At 55.5% G+C, this 17394-nt stretch overlaps 3 protein-coding genes across 10 annotated transcripts; 2 read left to right on the top strand and 1 right to left on the bottom strand.

Moving 5' to 3' along the window:
• The first annotated feature begins 1281 nt into the window (after positions 1–1281).
• Positions 1282–6239, top strand: PLK3 (polo like kinase 3). Its single transcript, XM_037149508.2, has 15 exons — positions 1282–1592; positions 1741–1848; positions 1943–2059; positions 2198–2327; positions 2424–2511; positions 3298–3393; positions 3482–3680; positions 3795–3921; positions 4124–4215; positions 4467–4560; positions 4697–4780; positions 4871–5033; positions 5196–5325; positions 5486–5599; positions 5710–6239. Exons 1-15 carry the CDS (start codon positions 1383–1385, stop codon positions 5899–5901), a joined length of 1944 nt encoding a protein of 647 aa, XP_037005403.2. The 5' UTR covers positions 1282–1382; the 3' UTR covers positions 5902–6239.
• A 12-nt stretch (positions 6240–6251) lies between these two features.
• On the bottom strand, positions 6252–8443 carry DYNLT4 (dynein light chain Tctex-type 4). Of its 4 annotated transcripts, none has more exons than XM_037149513.2 (3): positions 7854–8443; positions 7027–7098; positions 6252–6922 (listed from the first exon to the last, which is right to left on the bottom strand). In XM_037149513.2, exon 3 carries the CDS (start codon positions 6909–6911, stop codon positions 6252–6254), a length of 660 nt encoding a protein of 219 aa, XP_037005408.2. In that variant the 5' UTR covers positions 6912–6922; positions 7027–7098; positions 7854–8443. The 4 variants fall into 4 exon arrangements, with proteins under 4 accessions (XP_037005408.2, XP_037005410.2, XP_037005409.2 ...); XM_037149515.2 differs by having other exon boundaries at positions 6252–6886; XM_037149514.2 differs by having other exon boundaries at positions 6252–7098; positions 7384–8443.
• On the top strand, positions 8442–13978 carry BTBD19 (BTB domain containing 19). Of its 5 annotated transcripts, none has more exons than XM_053660565.1 (8): positions 8442–9184; positions 10451–10664; positions 10749–10802; positions 12044–12103; positions 12194–12262; positions 12340–12471; positions 12633–12758; positions 13355–13978. In XM_053660565.1, the coding sequence occupies exons 1-8, from the start codon at positions 9099–9101 to the stop codon at positions 13667–13669; spliced, it is 1056 nt and encodes a 351-aa protein (XP_053516540.1). In that variant the 5' UTR covers positions 8442–9098; the 3' UTR covers positions 13670–13978. The 5 variants fall into 5 exon arrangements, with proteins under 5 accessions (XP_053516540.1, XP_053516541.1, XP_037005406.1 ...); XM_053660566.1 differs by lacking the exon at positions 10749–10802 and adding an exon at positions 10820–10942 and having other exon boundaries at positions 12900–13444; XM_037149511.2 differs by having other exon boundaries at positions 12900–13444.
• Positions 13979–17394: the final 3416 nt, after the last annotated feature.

Here is a 17394-nt window from a genome sequence, read left to right as displayed (position 1 = left end):
AAGATTGTAAATTAAAGGAGGACTAACCTTGGCCAATCTTCAAAAAATTTTTTATTTTATTTATTTTTAGAGACTGAGGAATGGAGGGAGGAAGAGAGGGAGAAACATGCATGTGGGAGAGAAATTATCATCTGTTGCCTCTGGTGCGTCCCCTGCTGGGGACCTGGCCCGCAACTCAGGCATGTGCCCTGACTGGGAATCCGGCCGGTGCTGTCTGCTGGACCAGGGCTTGACCAGTCTTATTCACACTGTGCTAGGCACTTAGCAGGTGCTCTCAATAAATCTTTGAGAACCGAATGGCTTAGTAATTGATTGCATCATAGAGTGAAGGCAGAAAGGTGAGCGGGACAAAGCTAGGAGGAGGTGTGTAACCCTCGGGCTTAAGACACTCAGAGGAGTTAGGACCCCACTTCTCTGTCTCTGGCCCGGGGAAGGGTGGGCATGGACCAGGGTTCGAGAGGTCCAGATGGGCCCTAGACCGCTTGCTCAATTCTCCATTGCTAGTCTGAGAACATCCAATTCCTATTCTTCACCTTCTGTCCAGGCTGCTGATTCAGGGCAGGGGGTATTTTCAGGGAAAGGGACCTCGCCGGAACCCTCAACCTGCCCCTCGAGTGTGAAAGTGGGTAGCGGAAAATGTGGCCCGAGTCATGGTAAAAACCTCGAAAGCCAGGCTCTGTTTGACCCTCAAACTCAGCAGGGTGGCCTCGGGCGCGGCTCTGTTCCTCCGCCCCCTGCGCAAGCCCGGTTCAACTCCGAAGTGCGCAATTTCTCCCAGGCCCTAAAGAGGGCAGCATCGAGCTGGGTCTGGAGGCTCTGGCCTGGAACTCAAGCTCTCGAAAGGGGAGTATTGGCGACGCGCCCGGGTGAAAGTAATCGCCGCCCTTGCCTCTCTGCCCTCCCGGCTGGAACTCTGGTCCACCTAGTTGCCGGGGAAACTCCCCAGATGCCCAGAACCCACTGGGACTTCGGCATAAACCCCAAAGGATTGGAAAAGAAATGGTCCCCCAGTGACCAGGGCGGGTGGATGGGGACGGAGCCTCGGAGGCCCCTACAGCACAGTGGACTCGGCGTGGTGACTAGCAGTATGGCTGCGTGTTTAAGGAGTGAGCAGAAGGCTGGGGCTCCAGGTGGATTGGGTGGGAGGAGGAGCTTCATGATGACGTAAGGCATGGGGAGGGCGGTGGCTTCTCGGTGACTCGCCGCCAGGAAGAGGGCGGGCTCTCCTGATGAGACGCCGGGGAGGGGGCAGGCGTTCATTGATAAAAACTCCGGCTCCCTCAGGCGCAAACTCAGCGTAGCAAATCCAGGCAGCGCCACGTACCTCCCCGGCCGGGCGGAACCGAGAACAAGCCGGGCCCGCGCTGCGACGCACAGTCCGCATGGAGCCCGAGGCTGGCGTACCGTCCCCGCGCCCCTTCCAGCGTGCGGACGCTCCGCCCGCGCCCCCAGCCGGGCCCGGGCCGCCTCCTAGTGCCATGCCAGGACTTGAACTGGAGACGCTGGCCGGGCCGCCGGCACCGGACCCCGGGCGCCTCATCACGGACCCAGGCAGCGGCCGCACCTACTTCAAAGGCCGCCTGTTGGGCAAGGTGAGCGGGGGTGGTTGGTGTTAGCGAGGGTGAAGCGGGGCCCGCGCCATCCTCTTTGCCCGCGCTGGTGTGATGGGGGCGCTTGAGACCTCTGCGGGCCAGATCCGGCCTCCCTTGGAGCACCACGCCTGATGCCCCCTCCTCATAGGGGGGTTTTGCCCGTTGCTACGAAGCCACTGACACAGAGACCGGCAACGCCTACGCGGTCAAAGTCATCTCGCAGAGCCGCATCACCAAGCCGCATCAGCGCGAGAAGGTGGGCCCGGGCCCAGGCCCAGCGGACAAGGGGTGGCTTGGGGACTGTGGCGAGGGAGCCCTTGAAAGATGACAACCCCAAACCCCTATTGCAGATCCTAAATGAGATTGAGCTGCACCGAGGCCTGCAGCACCGCCACATCGTGCGTTTTTCGCACCACTTTGAGGATGCTGACAACATATACATTTTCTTGGAGCTCTGCAGCCGAAAGGTGAGGAGTGGTGATGCCGAGTGAGGGTAAAGGGGCCTTAAGGTCCAAAGCTGGAGATCCTGCCTCGTCCTCGTCCAGCCCAGATGGCGGGAAGGCCAGGGAGGGCGGACGAGGGACTGAGACGGTGGCTCTCCATAGTCTCTCGCCCACATCTGGAAGGCCCGGCACACCCTGTTGGAGCCGGAGGTGCGCTATTACCTGCGACAGATCCTTTCGGGACTCAAATACTTGCACCAGCGAGGCATCTTGCACCGAGATCTCAAGCTGGGTGAGACTTCTGGGCCTGCATGTGGGGGTGGGGGTGGGGGTGGAGGTGGGGATGCAGAGAGGAAGGAGTCTGACGCACCTCTCCGCCCCGGTCTAGGAAATTTCTTTATCACTGAGAACATGGAACTGAAGATGGGGGATTTTGGGCTGGCTGCTCGGTTGGAGCCCCCAGAGCGTAGGAAGAAGTGAGTGTTTAAGGCGGGGGTGGGGCGGGGGTTGGCCACAGTCCGTGTGAGACTCACATGACGCGCCGGCAGACAGTATGTGGGAAGTGCAATGTCTGCCCGTGTCTGTGATGGATAGGGAGGGAATGATGGGCTGTTTGTGTGTGAAGGTGGAGGTGGTAGCCCGAGTCATGGGGACTGGTGGAGAGGCTGCCGGTCCCAAGGGTGTCTGAGTCCTTGAGACAGGTGGGGGTCTACTAAGGGTTCTTGGAGGCCAACGATGGGTCTTGTGTGTGCATGGGGGAAGGTGACATAAGCACTGTGTGTGTGAGACAGACCAAGAGTTGGGAATGGCAGGACATGACACCCTGAGTGTGTAAGAAGACCCTGCTGTGGCTGTGACTGGGTATGAGTGACACAGATAGCATGTGTGGCAGACAAGTGTTTATGGGGGAGCGACAGCTGGTGTTAGAGTGTGTATGTGGCACAGACCATAGGAGGTGGCGGCCTGTATGGGTGTCTGGCAGACGGGAGTGGAGGAAGGGATCAGTGGCGAGCCCTCCTGGAGGAGGAGTCTGTGTTGGGGGCCAGGGCCTCTCCCTGTCCTACAGAGCAGCTGAGCAGCTGGGCCAGGCTGGTGGGTGGGGACTCAGCTGCCATCCCCAGCGTCCATTGTCCCAGGACAAGCAGGAGTTCTCTGGCCTTTGGTGACAGGCAGCTGCTTTGTCTGGACTTACAGTGGGGGCAGGGATGGGGGGTGCTAGCTGGGCTGGGTCTGAACCTCCCCTTCTCTCTATCTCTTTTCAGGACCATCTGTGGCACCCCTAACTATGTGGCTCCAGAGGTGCTGCAGAGGCAGGGCCATGGCCCAGAAGCAGATGTGTGGTCCCTGGGCTGTGTCATGTGAGTCCCAGGTCATCTGCACGCAGATGCATGCATGGGTGGGGCACACCTTCCCCTTTATTACTGAGCCCTGTTCTCTGCCCCGCAGGTACACGCTGCTGTGTGGGAGCCCCCCCTTTGAGACTGTCGACCTTAAGGAGACATACCGCTGCATCAAGCAGGTTCACTACACGCTCCCTGCCAGCCTCTCGCTGCCTGCCCGGCAGCTCCTGGCAGCCATCCTTCGAGCCTCGCCCCAGGACCGCCCCTCAATTGACCAGATCCTGCGCCATGACTTCTTTACCAAGGTCTGTGGTTTACCAGACACCTGAGTCCCCTTTGCACATCCCCAGGGGATTGAATGGGGGCCGGTGGGGGACCCCCTGGCGCCTCTCTTCTGCTCACATGGCTCTACTCCTCAGGGATACACCCCCGACCGGCTCCCTGTCAACAGCTGTGTGACAGTCCCAGACCTGACACCCCATAACCCAGCCAGGATTCTGTTTGTCAAAGTCACCAAGAGCCTCTTTGGCAGGAAGAAGAACAAAAGTGAGTTTGGGAGACCGGTGGTTTTGAGGGTACAGAGCGGTGGCGGGGGGGCTTGTTACATACACATACCTTGTGGAGGTGTGAGTGTGAGTGCCTGTGAGCCCCTGGGGAGAGTGTGTGTTGCACAGGCACTTAACGTAAGCCAATCTGTATCTTCCCTGCGGGAAGCAGGATTCTGAGGGTTATATCTGCCCCGATCCAGGTAAAAACCAACCCGAGGAGCGGGATGAGGTTTCCTGTTTGGTGAGTGGCCTCACTCGGATGTCCGTCGGCCCTCAGGATGCCAGGCCTGAGGTGAGGTGCTCATGCAAGTGGTGTTCCCCTGACTCACCCCCATCCTAGCAGCTGTGGGAAGCTCGGGATAAAAGAGGCTGGTGAAGCATCTAGCCCTGTGGCAGCCTAATTGGCTGTGTCTCATTAGCCAGGCAGGGGTGACCTGGGGTGACCTGGGGTGCCCTGGGTGCCTGGGCAGGGCTGGGCCATGGGCTCTCAAGGATTTGGATGTCGGGGCCTGTCTCACTCTCTTGCCCTACCCAACCATCCAGGCTCCAGCAGCTTCCAGTCCAGCCCCCCTCAGCCTGGTAGAGACAGCACCTGAAGACAGCTCACCCCGTGGGACCCTGGCGAGTAGCGGAGATGGTGAGCAGCCAGGAATATGAGAGGTGCCAGAGGTTGCTGGGGCTCAGACCAGGGACCAGAGGGAAGGAGGGGAAGAAGGACATGGCCTGGGTCCTAGGGGACTAGTGCCTGGTTCTGAGTAGCCCATTCCCTTTAGGGTTTGAAGAAGGTCTGACTGTGGCCACCGTGGTGGAGTCAGCCCTCTGTGCCCTGAGAAACTGCCTGGCCTTCATGCCCCCAGGTAAGGTTGAGGTCTGGCAGTGAATAGTGGTGGGAATTCTTTGGCTGGGAGACCAGGGACAGGTCCTTACTGTTGCCTCTCCTACGGCAGCGGAACAGAACCCAGCTCCCCTGGCGCAGCCAGAGCCTCTGGTGTGGGTCAGCAAGTGGGTTGACTACTCAAACAAGTTTGGCTTTGGGTATCAGCTGTCCAGCCGCCGAGTGGCTGTGCTCTTCAACAATGGCACACACATGGCCCTGTCGGCCAATAGAAAGTAAGTGCTGTTATGGGGTGCCTTGCGTCCAGGCCATTGTACCTAATGGGGATCTAATGGGGATCCATCTTAGTATGCGCTCCTGGGCTCGGGGACTCGGGGTCTCCTAGGGGAGGGGCATCTGTGCGGGGCTCCTTCTGACCGCCATCTGCTCTCCTCCAGGACCGTGCATTACAACCCCACCAGTGCAAAGCACGTCTCCTTCTCTGTGGGTGCTGTGCCTCACGCCCTGAAGCCTCAGTTGAGTGTCTTGCGGTATTTCGCCTCCTACATGGAGCAGCGCCTCATGAAGGTGTGCGGGCTAGGGCGGGGCACCCTGAGCACTAACACACCCTAGTCCCTTCCTATTCCCCTTGGTGGAGGGGAGCAAAGCTGAAGGCTGAACCTCTATGGGCGATGTCAATAGGAGGGTCCTGACACATGTCAGACAAGTGACTTGTCCCTGCTCCCAGGGTGGAGACCTGCCCAGTGTGGAAGAAGTGGAGGTACCTGTCCCCCCACTTTTACTGCAGTGGGTCAAGACTGACCAGGCCCTACTCATGCTGTTTAGTGATGGCACTGTCCAGGTAAGACCTCCTCCTGGAGTTGGGGGGGGGTGGCCTGAGAAGCCCAGGATTGGGGGAGGAAATTGGACCTGGGGCCTGTGCCCTTATCAGTGGCACCTTCCTGTGCACAGGTGAACTTCTATGGAGACCACACCAAGCTAATCCTGAGTGGCTGGGAGCCCCTCCTTGTGACTTTTGTGGCCCGCAATCGGAGCGCTTGCACTTACCTCGCATCCCACCTTCAGCAGCTGGGTTGTTCCCTTGACCTTCGGCAGCGGCTCCGCTATACTCTGCACCTGCTCCGGGACCGCTGCTCAGCCTAGGCCCAAGTCTGCAGAGCAGGCTGTGACCCAAGCTCTCAGGCCTGAGGTCTGTGCCTGTAAAGGCCAGAGGGTCTTGCCTGTGTGGCCCTCCCTGTCCCTTTGGTGCCAAATTGGGGGCTCTGGGCCTAATCCCCCAGGGAATCAGGGACCAGCTTTACTGGGGTTGGAGGCTGCCTGTCACAGCTGCCTCCTACCCCTCCTCTAGGAAAGCCTGAGCCTTAGCCCTCTGCTAGGGGGCATTATTTATGGACCACTTTTATTTATTGATAGACATTTATTTATTGGGATGTGTGCCCTTGGGAGGGCCTCCTCCTGGGATAATAAACCATTTTGCAGAACTTGATGCTTCCTCACTCGTAGTAGAGCCCGTGGACCGTGGCCACTGCAAAGAGCGAGGCGTTGGTGAAGGTGGCAGAGGCCAGGCCATCATGTGCTGCATCCCAGAGCGCGCGGCTGACCACACGCACATCCTGGCCGGTGTGCTGCCCCAGCACGACGTTGCACACCAGCTTGTAGCGCGGCGGGCTGAGCTCTTTCAGGCGGATGTGCACCAGTTCGCACAGCTCACGAGCCAGCAGCCCGCCCTTGGTACCAGAGTAGCATTTGTCTCTCAGTCCCGCGGCCAGCGCTTCCTCCAGGGCACGTTGTGCTTGAGCGGCCTCCCAGCGCTCCCCAGGCGCTGGCTCAGTGCGGTAGGAGGGGGCCATCCTCCGGGGAAGGGCCAGGGGCAACCCCAAGAAGCTGACCCGTGAGCCTAAAGGAGGCACTGGGCCCAAGGATGGTCGCCTACCCCCAGGACCCATGCCTGGTCCAGCCAGTGAGTTGCGGCGGGAAAAGGAGGTGGCCAGACCAAGCACGGAGCCACGGCGGGAGGCTGGGCCCAGACCGGCTGGTCGAGCCTCATCAATGCTGGGCATGTGGCCTGGAGCCCTCACCAATGACAGTTTCAACCCGAGGTCTTTGGCTGCCTCCTCCTCCTGGCGTCCTAGGGGCACAGGCCGGCCAGCCATCAACCTGCTGGCTGAGGACCCACAATTGGATTGGGCGGCTTTCACTTGCCATCTTTGAGTACCACCCAGTTGCTTACTCAGTAACAAGGGTTTTTCTCTGCTAACCCCTTCTTACCTGTGTTTTTGAGACGGGTAAATCAAACAGTCCGGGGCTGAGTGGAGTCCCAGGTGCTTAGGGGGTTAAGGGCTGTTCAGGATACAAGCAAGGGAAGAGATGCTACTTGGACTGTCTTCTTGGGCTAGTCCCTGCACCCTGAGCTCCGCTTTTCCCTGGGCACTGTAGAGATTAGCTAATTAAGCTCCTTTTCTCCCTTTTACCTGACTGCCAGCAGAAGGGTAGACTGCCTTGTGCTTCAGTTTAAACAACGGTGCTGGCAATCCCTAACCAGAGGAGGGACAGGCAGACCCAACTCCAACCCCACAGGTCCTTCTTGCCCTTTGTGTACTGAAAGCCAGCACCTTACACCCCTACCTGTGCTTGCGTTGGTGGGCACAAATTTCTCCCCATAGCTGGCTGAGGCTGGAGGCAGATGACTCAGGAAGCTCCTTCCACCCTTTGCACTTGGGCTCTGGCCCTACCTCCACAGTCAGTTCTGGGATGGCTGCCTTCTCCTGAAACTCCCGCAGGCACCCTGAGTCACCTGCAGCCTGGCTGGCCTGACCCGCAGGTGGGAAAATAAGGGCCCCTGGCCTGTGTTGTGGAGTTGCCATGGGTTGCCAGGCAAACACTCCTCCCTCCCTAGTCCCCTCCCTTGGTCCTGCCTCTGGCTTAACATGGGAGTGTTAACCTCCCCGTAAGGGGAACACGTGCTGAGTACAGGGTGCCTGAGTCATGGGGGAGGGGGGGGACAACAGAGGCTTGGAGCCCAGGAACAATCTACCATGACAAGGACAACTGAGGCAGCAACATAGAGCGGGCTCTGATCAGAAAGGTATCCCTACCCCAGTGTTTTTAAGCCACTGTCCATTTCTCCCCATGAGAAGGGCTCCTCACTCTTCACTTGAGTGTAAGTGTGAGGCCTGAGAGATGGGGAGATGTTGAGGCTGTGGGGGCGGCTGCTCTGGAATCAGGATCTGGGCCCACAAGAAGCAGCGCATCGGGACTCTCCATGACTCTATCGGCTCTCCTTCCTTCCGTCTAAACAAGAGCAAACATTTCCGCTCCCGGTGCAGCTAGGGTGGAGCTTGGCTGATTTCCTGAACTCAAGGCTCCCTCTGCACCAGGGAGGGCGGGGTGGAGGGGCTGCACTGCACTCAACTGGGCTTCCGGGCTCCTGACTCCTGCTGACCCAAGAACTCTGAGGCTTCTCCGCAGCCTGCCACCTCTTGTGTTGCATTTCGGGAATTCCAGTGGCTATGACTCCTTTGTCAGAGCATGACACCTCCTCACCTGACCCCTCTCTGGGAGACACAGGACTGTCCCCTCCCAAATAAGCTCTGTCTGGGCCCTGAAAACTGCCCAGGGCTTTCCCTGGGCAAGGGCCTCTGGCCTGTGTTGTGAAGTTGTCACGGGTTGCTGGGTGAGCACTCCTTTCCTGGTCCCCTCCCTTGTGGAGGGGGTTTTCCCAGACCTGGCTAACCTGATCCTAACCCTGTGTGCATGTGGGTGGAGAAATGGGAGGAGCAGGGAGTTTGAACTCTGAGCCCAGGAGAGGCAAAGGCCAGGGTACTGAAACCCTTCCACTCTGCTTAGGCCCCTTCTGAGGTCTGAAGTTTTCCCTAGGCCTGTGGGAGTTGGGCGTGGCCTCCTCAGGCCAGACTCCAGTTTCCTTGGAAACCCACAGGCTTCCCACCCTAGTGATGCCTGGGCAGGCTCCCAGCTGGGGCCTCATTTGCAGCTAGCCTCTCCTCCCTGTCTAGTCAGCTCCACCTCAGCCTTTCTCGGTCCCCTCCCTGTGGCCCCCTCCCTGTGGCCCCGTTCCCAAGCCCAGCCCCTGAGCTCCTCCATCAGCCTCTAATGCCTTCTTCAGGAACCTGGGAGTCTCCTGCCCCATCCCTAAACAGCTTCACAACGAACAGGCTTCCCAAGCTCCTGCCCCTCCCTCTCAGGCCTTGCCAGTCTCCTTGCCAGCTGTAAGGCCTGGCTTGGCCTCCTCCTGCTCCTTCCCATCTGCCTCCTTCCACGTACCAACGATCACAGGCCTAGTAGGCTATTCCACCCACCTACTCCCCTGACCCAACCCATCCATGGAGACCCCCGGACTGGTTGTACATGGGGAGGCTGAGCCCTTTTCCACAGCACTCCGAAGCCTCGTCAACAACCGCCTATACAGGTGAGGGGGTTGGCGCTGACTGTGGGTTTTCGATAGCTGACCCCATGATTGAGGAAGCCCTGGGTACGGAAGAGGCGGGGAACTAGGACTTGACCTTGCTGAACTCAGATCTGTGACATCCTAAGAGCCAGAGGTTGAGGGCCAGCAGGGGCTGCAGTCCAGTGACTGTGTGACCTCGGGCAAAGGCTTTCCTATTTTTGGATCTTGGGCTCCTGGCCGAGAAGAGCCCTCTGCCCCCTGGGTCCTGAGAGATGGGATGTAACTTGAGTCCCGCCCTGGGGAGCCAGAGGAACATGACCCTGCTCTGGGAACTGGGGATTCAGAAGAGGAATCCCTAGCCCGCTTAAGGGGCTGAGCCAGCCTCAGAGGGGATGGAGGCAGTGCGAGGGTGCGCCTGGGGCTTGCTGTCTGCCTGGGGCTTGCTGTCTGCCTAGGATGCAAGTGGTGTCTGAAAACAGGGTAGAGTATGGGGACAGGACTGGAAGGGAGAACTGGAATGCAGCCTTCCATCCTCACTGGCTCGGAGCTGGGCTCCTCTGCCAGGGCTGATGACACCCGTGACCCTGCTGCTTCCCAGGGTCATTCCCGTGACCCTGCTGCATTCGGGGATGGCAGTCTGGTCTGAATAGCGGAAACCCCAGGCCTTGGCTCAGGGACTAGGAGGCTCCAGAAACTCAAGCTTCGTCTCCTGCCTCCCACTCACTGCGTTATCAGAGGCCTAGAGGCTAGGGCCGGAAGTGATCACGCAGATGGAAAATGTGGTCTGGCCTCTTGATGGTGCAATACTGCCACGTCTGTCTGCAGCCAATGCACTCGATACCCCCATCCTCCCACCCTCTCCTGCCTGGGACTGAAAAAGCTGAGTTTGCAGTCTGTGGAGGAGGAGCCAAGAAGAACTTCCCTCCCCCAGGACTCATGCTGGGGGGGAGAGGGGTGTGTAGGATTGATCTTGCATCCGCCCTGGTGCGCCCTCAGTGATCAGGCATAGCCACTTTCTCCGAGACTTACGAGTTTGGGATTACCACCCAGTTTCATGGGGGAGAGACCTGAGATTCAAAGGCAGAAAGTCACTTGCCCTCGGTACTATAGAATGGAGCTAGGACTACAACCTAGGCTTGCATGTCCCCGACCTTTGGCAGGAAGGACTAAGCCTTGTCTCTTATATGACAAACAAGGAAACAAAGGCCCGGAATGGGCAAATGCAAAGTGTAGAGTTGCACCCTGGACTCTGGCTTCTCCCTGGCTCTCTGCCCTTCTCTCCCACAGTGATGTTCGCTTTGTGGTCGGCCAAGAACGGCAGGAGGTGTTTGCCCACCGATGCTTGTTGGCCTGTAGGTGCAATTTTTTTCAACGACTTCTGGGCCCAGAGCCCAGTCCTGGGGTGCCTAGCCCCGTGGTGCTAAGCACCGTACCAGCTGAGGCCTTCCTGGCAGTGCTGGAGTTCTTGTACACCAACACTGTCAAGCTGCACCGCCATTCTGTAAGTCCATTGGGCAGGGATGTGAGAGGGAAAGGGTGGGTGGAGGGGCGGGGAAAACTCCCACTCCAACCACCTACTTTGCAGGTGCTGGAAGTGCTGACAGCAGCTGTGGAGTATGGGCTGGAAGAACTGAGAGAGGTGGGTTTGTGTGGCAGGTCCCTGCCTCGGTTCCTCCATTTCCCTTGCCTCTTATGGGCTCAGTTCGTACCCTGCCTCACACTCATTCTGTCCTGGAGAAGAACATGCACCAATCCAAGGAGAAGTACAGATATCTCTGTGTAAATAGGCATTTGTGTGTGCCTGTGTGCAGAAGGATACATGCAGGCTTGTGTGTGCTGTGGGGGCGTATGGCATGTTTGTGGATGGTGCTGTAGACACCAAGATAAGTCAGCCTTGATCCTCATTCTTCACAAGAGATAGACACGGGAAAACTCTCCTGTGCAGGGGGCCGGGCTACATGGTGTCTTCAGTCTCCAGATTGACCTTCCTTAACCCAGTGACATAAGAAGTGTGACAGATGAGGGTAAATGGTGCTGCGACTGTACAGAGGCCCTCTCTCTCTAGTCTCACCACCAGGGAGAGAGGAGAGCAAGGCTTCCTGGAGAAGGAAACATTTGTGTTGGGTCAGGTAGAATGGGTAGGAGTTTGTTAAGAGGGGAAGTGGAAAGATGGCATTCTAGTCACAGAGGCACAAAAGGAGCTGGTGAGACTTTCAGTGTGGCTGGACTAAGAGTGTGAGAGGAGGCGATGAGATTGGAGAGGGTGCCAGGGCCTGGTTCATGCAGGACCTTCAAAATTTGGGCTTCTTCTACGCAGAGGATAGTGTGGAGATTCATTGGAAGTTCCCATGAAGGGAGTGAGGATTTGGACGCTAAGGGGAGACGGGACGGGGATGGGAAAGATCCACCAGTCTTATAGGAATGGGGGTGGCAGCAGAAGCCCAGTGAAGCGCTTCCTAGCTTTGAGGGAAGTGTAACTGGCATGACCCAGTGCTTTTCTGGGTATGGGGATAAGAGGAAACCGCCATGGATGAAACTCAAGTTTCTAGTTGTGTTTTCCAGTGTCTTTAAGTCAGGAGAGAGGACAAGTAGAGAAAGGTAAGTGTCCTGAGTGAAAGGGAAAGTGGAATTTTTGCACGGCTCTTATTTAGTGTGATTAGTGGGGAGTGTGCTAGAAGTTAGGCTGCCATACTTGGCTTGCTAAGACTGAGGGTCTGGTGATTGATTACCTGTCTCCCCTGGCCTGGGAGCCCATGGGCCTGGGACTGCTAGGAGCCTTAGGTGGCTGACTGCTCCAAGCCTGCTCACTGCTTCTGGGGTGGAGTTGGGGTCTGGGAATAAGGATACCTCAGCACAACTCAGAATCATTTCTGTTCCTAGATATGCCTGGAGTTTGTGGTTAAGGTGCTGGATGTGGAGCTGGTTTGCGAGGCCCTGCAGGTGGGTGTTGCTGGACCAGGCAGGTAGTCCCCAGTGCCTAGGGCTGGGTAACATGGCCTCACTTACTTGATCTCCCTCATTTTGCTCCAGGTGGCTGTAACCTTTGGCCTGGGACCATTGCAGGAGCGTTGCATAGCCTTCATAGAGGCCCACAGCCAGGTACAGCTCCTCATTTTCCTACTCACAATCCCACACACCTCATTCTGTTCCTCCCTGACCCATTCTCAGACCCACAGGAGGCACTTCGGACTCGTGGCTTTCTGGAGCTGTCAGCGTCTGCATTGCTGCCCCTGCTGCGCAGTGACAAGCTTTGCGTGGACGAAGCTGATCTCATCCTGGCGGCCCGGAGCTGGGCGCGCGTGGGCGCGGTGAGAGGGGCAAAAGGGAACTCGCGCCGAGAGTGCTGAAGGATCGGGCGCAGGAACCCGGCGAGTGGGCGGCGGGCAGCAGGCAGCAGGCCAGGTGCCCGCCCCCCCCCCCCCCCCCCCCCCCAACGCCGTTCGCCCAGGCTCAGGGCTGGTGTTCACAGGCGGTGCTGGAGAGGCCTGTGGCCGAAGTAGCGGCCCCGATTGTGCGGGAATTGAGACTGGCCCTCCTTGCCCCGGCGGAGCTGAGCGCCCTGGAAGAGCAAAACCGGCGGGAGCCGCTCATTCCGGTGCGGACGCGAGGATCCAAGCTCAGATCTACTCAGCAGCATGGGGGAAAGGCGCGCGAGGGAGGGCAGTCCACGGTTGCGGGATGAGGGGGCAGGGTGAAGGTACTGGGGGACTCCATGGTGACCGGCATTCCCCTTCAGGTGGAGCAGATCGTGGAAGCGTGGAAATGTCACGCTATGCGGAGAGGGAATGCGGCCCGGGGTGCCTCGTGCCGCCGCCGGAGGGGCACCCTGCCCCGGGATCATCATCGCTTTCTGGACCTGCCCTTTAAGTGACCAAAGGCCAGGTCTTGCAAGGAATTCTGGGCCTGTCTCAAACTACATCTCCCGACATGCTCTGGCCTCGGAGCTGGCTTCTGCTCCCAGCATGCTCGGCGAGCGAGGCGCGGCAAGGACGTTGCCCGCCTAGCGCAGTGCCGAGGGGGAGGGGAGGGCGTGGGCTTGGTCTGGGCCTGCGTCTAACCTCCTGGCCACGCTAAATACCGAAGTAGGTTTAACTCGCTCTCAACACTCAGTCCCGGGGCACTGTCGCCCGTTCCGGGTAGTCTTATAACCATCTCATAGCTTTTCAACTCCAGTTCCTTCTTTCATTTCAGAGCTGCCTCCGGAGATCGCTTTCTAAATGCCCCACGAAACCTCACACTCATTTCCAAATTGAGCGTCCTCTTCTTTCCCCAGTTCTGACCCCATGGTGTTGCTCATTTCCGTGGGTGCCCAAGCCAAGAAACCTCGATCTCATCCTGGCCTTATTCCTCTTCACATCTGCTTCCCCTGGCTTCTGCCATCTGAGAAGGGTAGCCGAATATGCCAAGCCAAAACAAGCCGTTTTTTGGCCTAAGGATTGTTTAAAGATGACTATTTTGAGAAACAGAAGAAGCTCTGAAAATAGAGTACAAGTTACCCTTTTGTAAGGGAAATTTATATTTATACAGGAAATCTCCATTCGTAAGGTCGCCTCCCTTCCTCTTTGTACCAGGAAAAGGATGACGAACTCAAGAGAATCGGGTGGAGAGAAGGCACCATTGAAATCTGCCTAACAAGCCTTACCCTTGTTTACTGTGTTTTCCCTGGTGGCCCTGCACTTCTCTTGCTTTTGTCTTTAGCTGAAGATGGTATTTAAGTGGACATTTTAAGCCACCTTCGGGCGTTCTTAATTTTTCCCTGGGTATCTCCCATGTGTACATGAAATATACACATTAATAAACTTGTTTGATTTCTCATTTTTTTTTAATTACAGGGGTCTCAGCCAAGAACTCAGAGGAAAGATTATTTTTCCTCCTTTACAGATTTTTACAGCCAGTTCAACTCTTCCAGCCCCAGTTCTGTCAATACTATCTGTGGCAGGAATTACTGCAGAGTTCTAATTAGTCTTCCCGCCTTCATTCCAGCGCCCACCCCTCAAACCCCAACCATTTCTCACACTGTACCTAGACTTAGCTGAGATTGTCAGCCTTCCCCCTTTATTAAGTCCCTTAACGTCCCCATTGCCCTCACGACAAAATATAATCTATTTCACTTTCAGGGTGCTCAAAATTTACTAGTGGCTGCAAATAGCAGCGTTTCTTTCATGAGTTCATTGGTCCTGAAGGCACTAGTCCTCTGGCTCTGGATTTACTCTTCTGGTGACTGAAGACTCTCCATGCTACATCTCTCATTCATTGCGCACTTTATCTTCCTGGGGGTCTGAATCTCCCTGAGAAAGATCCCTGGAGTAGGGCCTTACTAATTTCTGCTTCCTCAGTGCCTGTCACTTAAACAGTGCTCTGTAAGTGTTCGTTTGACGTTTTTCCTTATTTAAATGCTGTTTTATTCTCTAAAGAGTTAAAAGGGCACAGAAACAGGGACAGGGCTTGTTCAAGGAAAAGATAAGCCTTTTACTAAAGAAGTCAAAAGGCCTAGGGCGTGGCCACCCACCATGGCCTGGCCAATTAGGGTTTATGATCAGATCACCCTGTGCGGTTTGTTTCAGTTAGATTTATTATGCTGCCCCCTTTCCACCCACAATCCCTTTTGCTAAAAGAAAAGGTAGTGTTGGAGAGGAAAAAAGTTTTCTTTGCCCCTTTTCGGGTCCCTGGGTGGATCTGAAATTAAACAGACAAGGACATTAACAGGAGTAAAAGCGTATACATTTACTAAAGTTTTACATGGCATGGGAACTGAAGACTGGAAGAAAGCTTAAACATGAGTATTTGTGTGCTAGGTTCAGTGAAGAGTGGACAGTTGCAGAGAAATACGACAGGTCGAAGAGTATGAGGCGAGTGTAACTGGTTAGGTTCTGTTTGGAGTCCCTTTATCTTTGGAAATCAGGATGCCTTCCCTCCTGGTGTGGGGGATGGTTCCTCTCACCTCAGGTTTCAGGACCCGTTGTTAGGGAGAAGGGAGTGCGGTGAGGGTGTCCCCAAACAGCAAGTGGGGTCCTGCTGCCCTCAGGTGCCCTCTAAGCAAAGTTCCAGAGGCAAAGTTTTGGTGATAAAGGAAAAGAGTCTTTATTGAAAAGCTTCACAGTTTTGGATAACAGCTTTCTACATACATTAGTCACTTAAACCTATAGATTAACACTAAATTCTTTAACTTTTTTTATGTTTAAAAAAGTCTTTTAAAGACTTTATTTATGTTTCTTTTTTTTCTTTAAACATTGATGGGTGAGAGATATATCAGTAAGTTGCCTCTTGCACACCTCCAACCGGGGACCTGGCCCACAACCCAGGCATGTGCCCTGACTGGGAATCAAACTGGCATCCCTTTGGTTCACAGGCTGCACTCAATCCACTGAGCCACATCAGCCAGGGTGAAACTCTTTCACTCTTCAGTCACAACTTTAATCACTTAAGCCTGTTAATTAAGGCTAAACTCTTTAACACCTAAGTTCTATCATTTCCCCCTGCTTTTTTGTTTGTTTGTTTTTTTAAAGAGAGAGGGGGAGTGAGGGAGGAAGAAAGAGAGAGAGAAATGTCCATGTGTGGTTGCCTCTCATGCACCCCCAGGGGCGGACCTGGCCCACAACCCAGACATGTGCCCTGACTGGGAATCGAACCAGCAACCCTTTAGTTCGCAGGCCAGCGCTAAATCCACTGAGCCACACCAGCCAGCCGCGCCCCCCCCCCCAGCCCTGTAAGTTTTATCTTATTTCTATAGGGTTAGTTTAAAAACTAAAACAACGTAAGATACAAAAGCTATACAATTCTGGAAGAATGGTAGGCTTCTGCCTCAGAGCTTGTACCTTCTAGAACACCCAAGGAAGAATAACCCTGCCACCTTCTGCCAAGCAGACCAATCCTAGGCTGTGCCCCGAGTTTCTTTTCCTCTAAAATACCACCCAATGGGAAACACAGGCAGCTGCAGCACGATCACCCAGGCATACTGGAGGGAGAAAGCCAGAGGGCCACGGGGCCAGGGGACCAGGGAGCCAGCAAGCAGGCAAGCCAGGAGGCCAGCCTCTGCACTCCTTTTTCCCATGCACTCTGGAGGCATTCAGCTTCTCAGCCAATCCCATCCTAGGCTTTCAGCAAAGCCTCAGCAAACTCCTCCTAAGGTCCCTTCCTATTCCTCTCCAGTGATCTGATTATATTTCTCTGTCTCCCCCCGTAGGGTGGGGTGTGGTGGGGAGGAGAGGTCAAAGTGATTCTCCTGTTTTCTCAAATCCCTTCAGTTTAAAATATTCAATATGCCAAGGTGCCATTCTTTAAAAAAACAGATTTTATTTACTTTTAGAGGGGAAGGTGGGGAGAAAGAGAGGGAGAGAAACATCAATGTGATAACCCCCCAACTGGAGACCTGGTCTGCAACCCAGGCATGTGCCCTGACTGGAAATTGAACTGGTGACTTTTCAGCTCACAGGCCAGTGCTCAGTCCACTGAATTATACCAGCCAAGGCCGAATTTGCATTTAAAAATGAATCGGGCTGTGCTCTGCGATCCCAGCCTGTGACCCCAACAGATCCATGTTTTCTTTTTTTTTTTTTTTTGAGGATTTTATTAACTCATATTTTTAGACAGAGGGGAAGGGAAGGAGAAAGAGAGAGAGAGAGAGAGAAACATCAATGTGTGGTTGCCTCTCATGCACCCCCCCCCCCCCCCCAGGCACACGGCCTGCAACCCTGGCATATGCCTTAACTGGGAATTGAACATACAACCTTTTGGTTTGCAGGCCCACGCTCAATCCACGTTTTCTTTTTCTCACATCAATGTTTCTCTCCCTCTCTCTAAAATAAATGAATCTTGAAAAATAAAAAATAAAAAACAAATATAAAAATCTGTAGATAAATAAAAACGTTAAAAAAATAATTTGGCAGAGGACTGGAAGGGACGAAGCAGGGGAGTGGGAGGGGGAAGAACAGTCTAAAGAGAACAGTGTAGGGGATCCAGGAGAGCGCTCTCAGACGGGCGAGGGTGATGAGAGTGGGGGAGGTAAAAAGTTTGAAGGGAAACGGAGTCAGTGGGACCTACAGATTCCTGCACAACTGGGAGGTCACCAGCTCCGAGACCTCAAATAAAGTGCTCACAGCCTTCTGAAATGGTGTACATCGGGGGTGTCAGACTCATTTTCACTGGGGGGGGGGGGAGGAGGACACATCAGCCTCGCGATGACCTTCAAAGGGCAGAATGTAACTTTAAGACTGTAAATGCAACCACCCCTT

Source organism: Artibeus jamaicensis, unplaced genomic scaffold, assembly GCF_021234435.1.
Source record: "Artibeus jamaicensis isolate MK-2021 breed Jamaican fruit bat unplaced genomic scaffold, CSHL_Jam_final scaffold_847, whole genome shotgun sequence".
In the NCBI taxonomy this organism is placed as follows: domain Eukaryota; kingdom Metazoa; phylum Chordata; class Mammalia; order Chiroptera; family Phyllostomidae; genus Artibeus; species Artibeus jamaicensis.
The sequence above is the reverse complement of the archived record's forward strand: the minus strand, read 5'-3'. Positions and strand labels throughout refer to the sequence as shown.

Bases quoted from the DNA above. Each gene is read 5' to 3' on its own strand.
- DYNLT4 (XM_037149514.2), bottom strand. From the start codon at position 6,911: ATGGCTGGCCGGCCTGTGCCCCTAGGACGCCAGGAGGAGGAGGCAGCC.
- BTBD19 (XM_053660564.1), top strand. From the start codon at position 10,218: ATGGGGGAGAGACCTGAGATTCAAAGGCAGAAAGTCACTTGCCCTCGG. The intron at 12,104-12,193 runs GTGGGTGTTGCT...ATTTTGCTCCAG, and splicing joins TGGTTTGCGAGGCCCTGCAG to GTGGCTGTAACCTTTGGCCT. The intron at 12,759-13,354 runs GTGCGGACGCGA...CTTTCATTTCAG, and splicing joins GGCGGGAGCCGCTCATTCCG to AGCTGCCTCCGGAGATCGCT.
- PLK3 (XM_037149508.2), top strand. From the start codon at position 1,383: ATGGAGCCCGAGGCTGGCGTACCGTCCCCGCGCCCCTTCCAGCGTGCG. The intron at 4,561-4,696 runs GTGAGCAGCCAG...CATTCCCTTTAG, and splicing joins CCTGGCGAGTAGCGGAGATG to GGTTTGAAGAAGGTCTGACT. The intron at 4,781-4,870 runs GTAAGGTTGAGG...CTCCTACGGCAG, and splicing joins CCTGGCCTTCATGCCCCCAG to CGGAACAGAACCCAGCTCCC.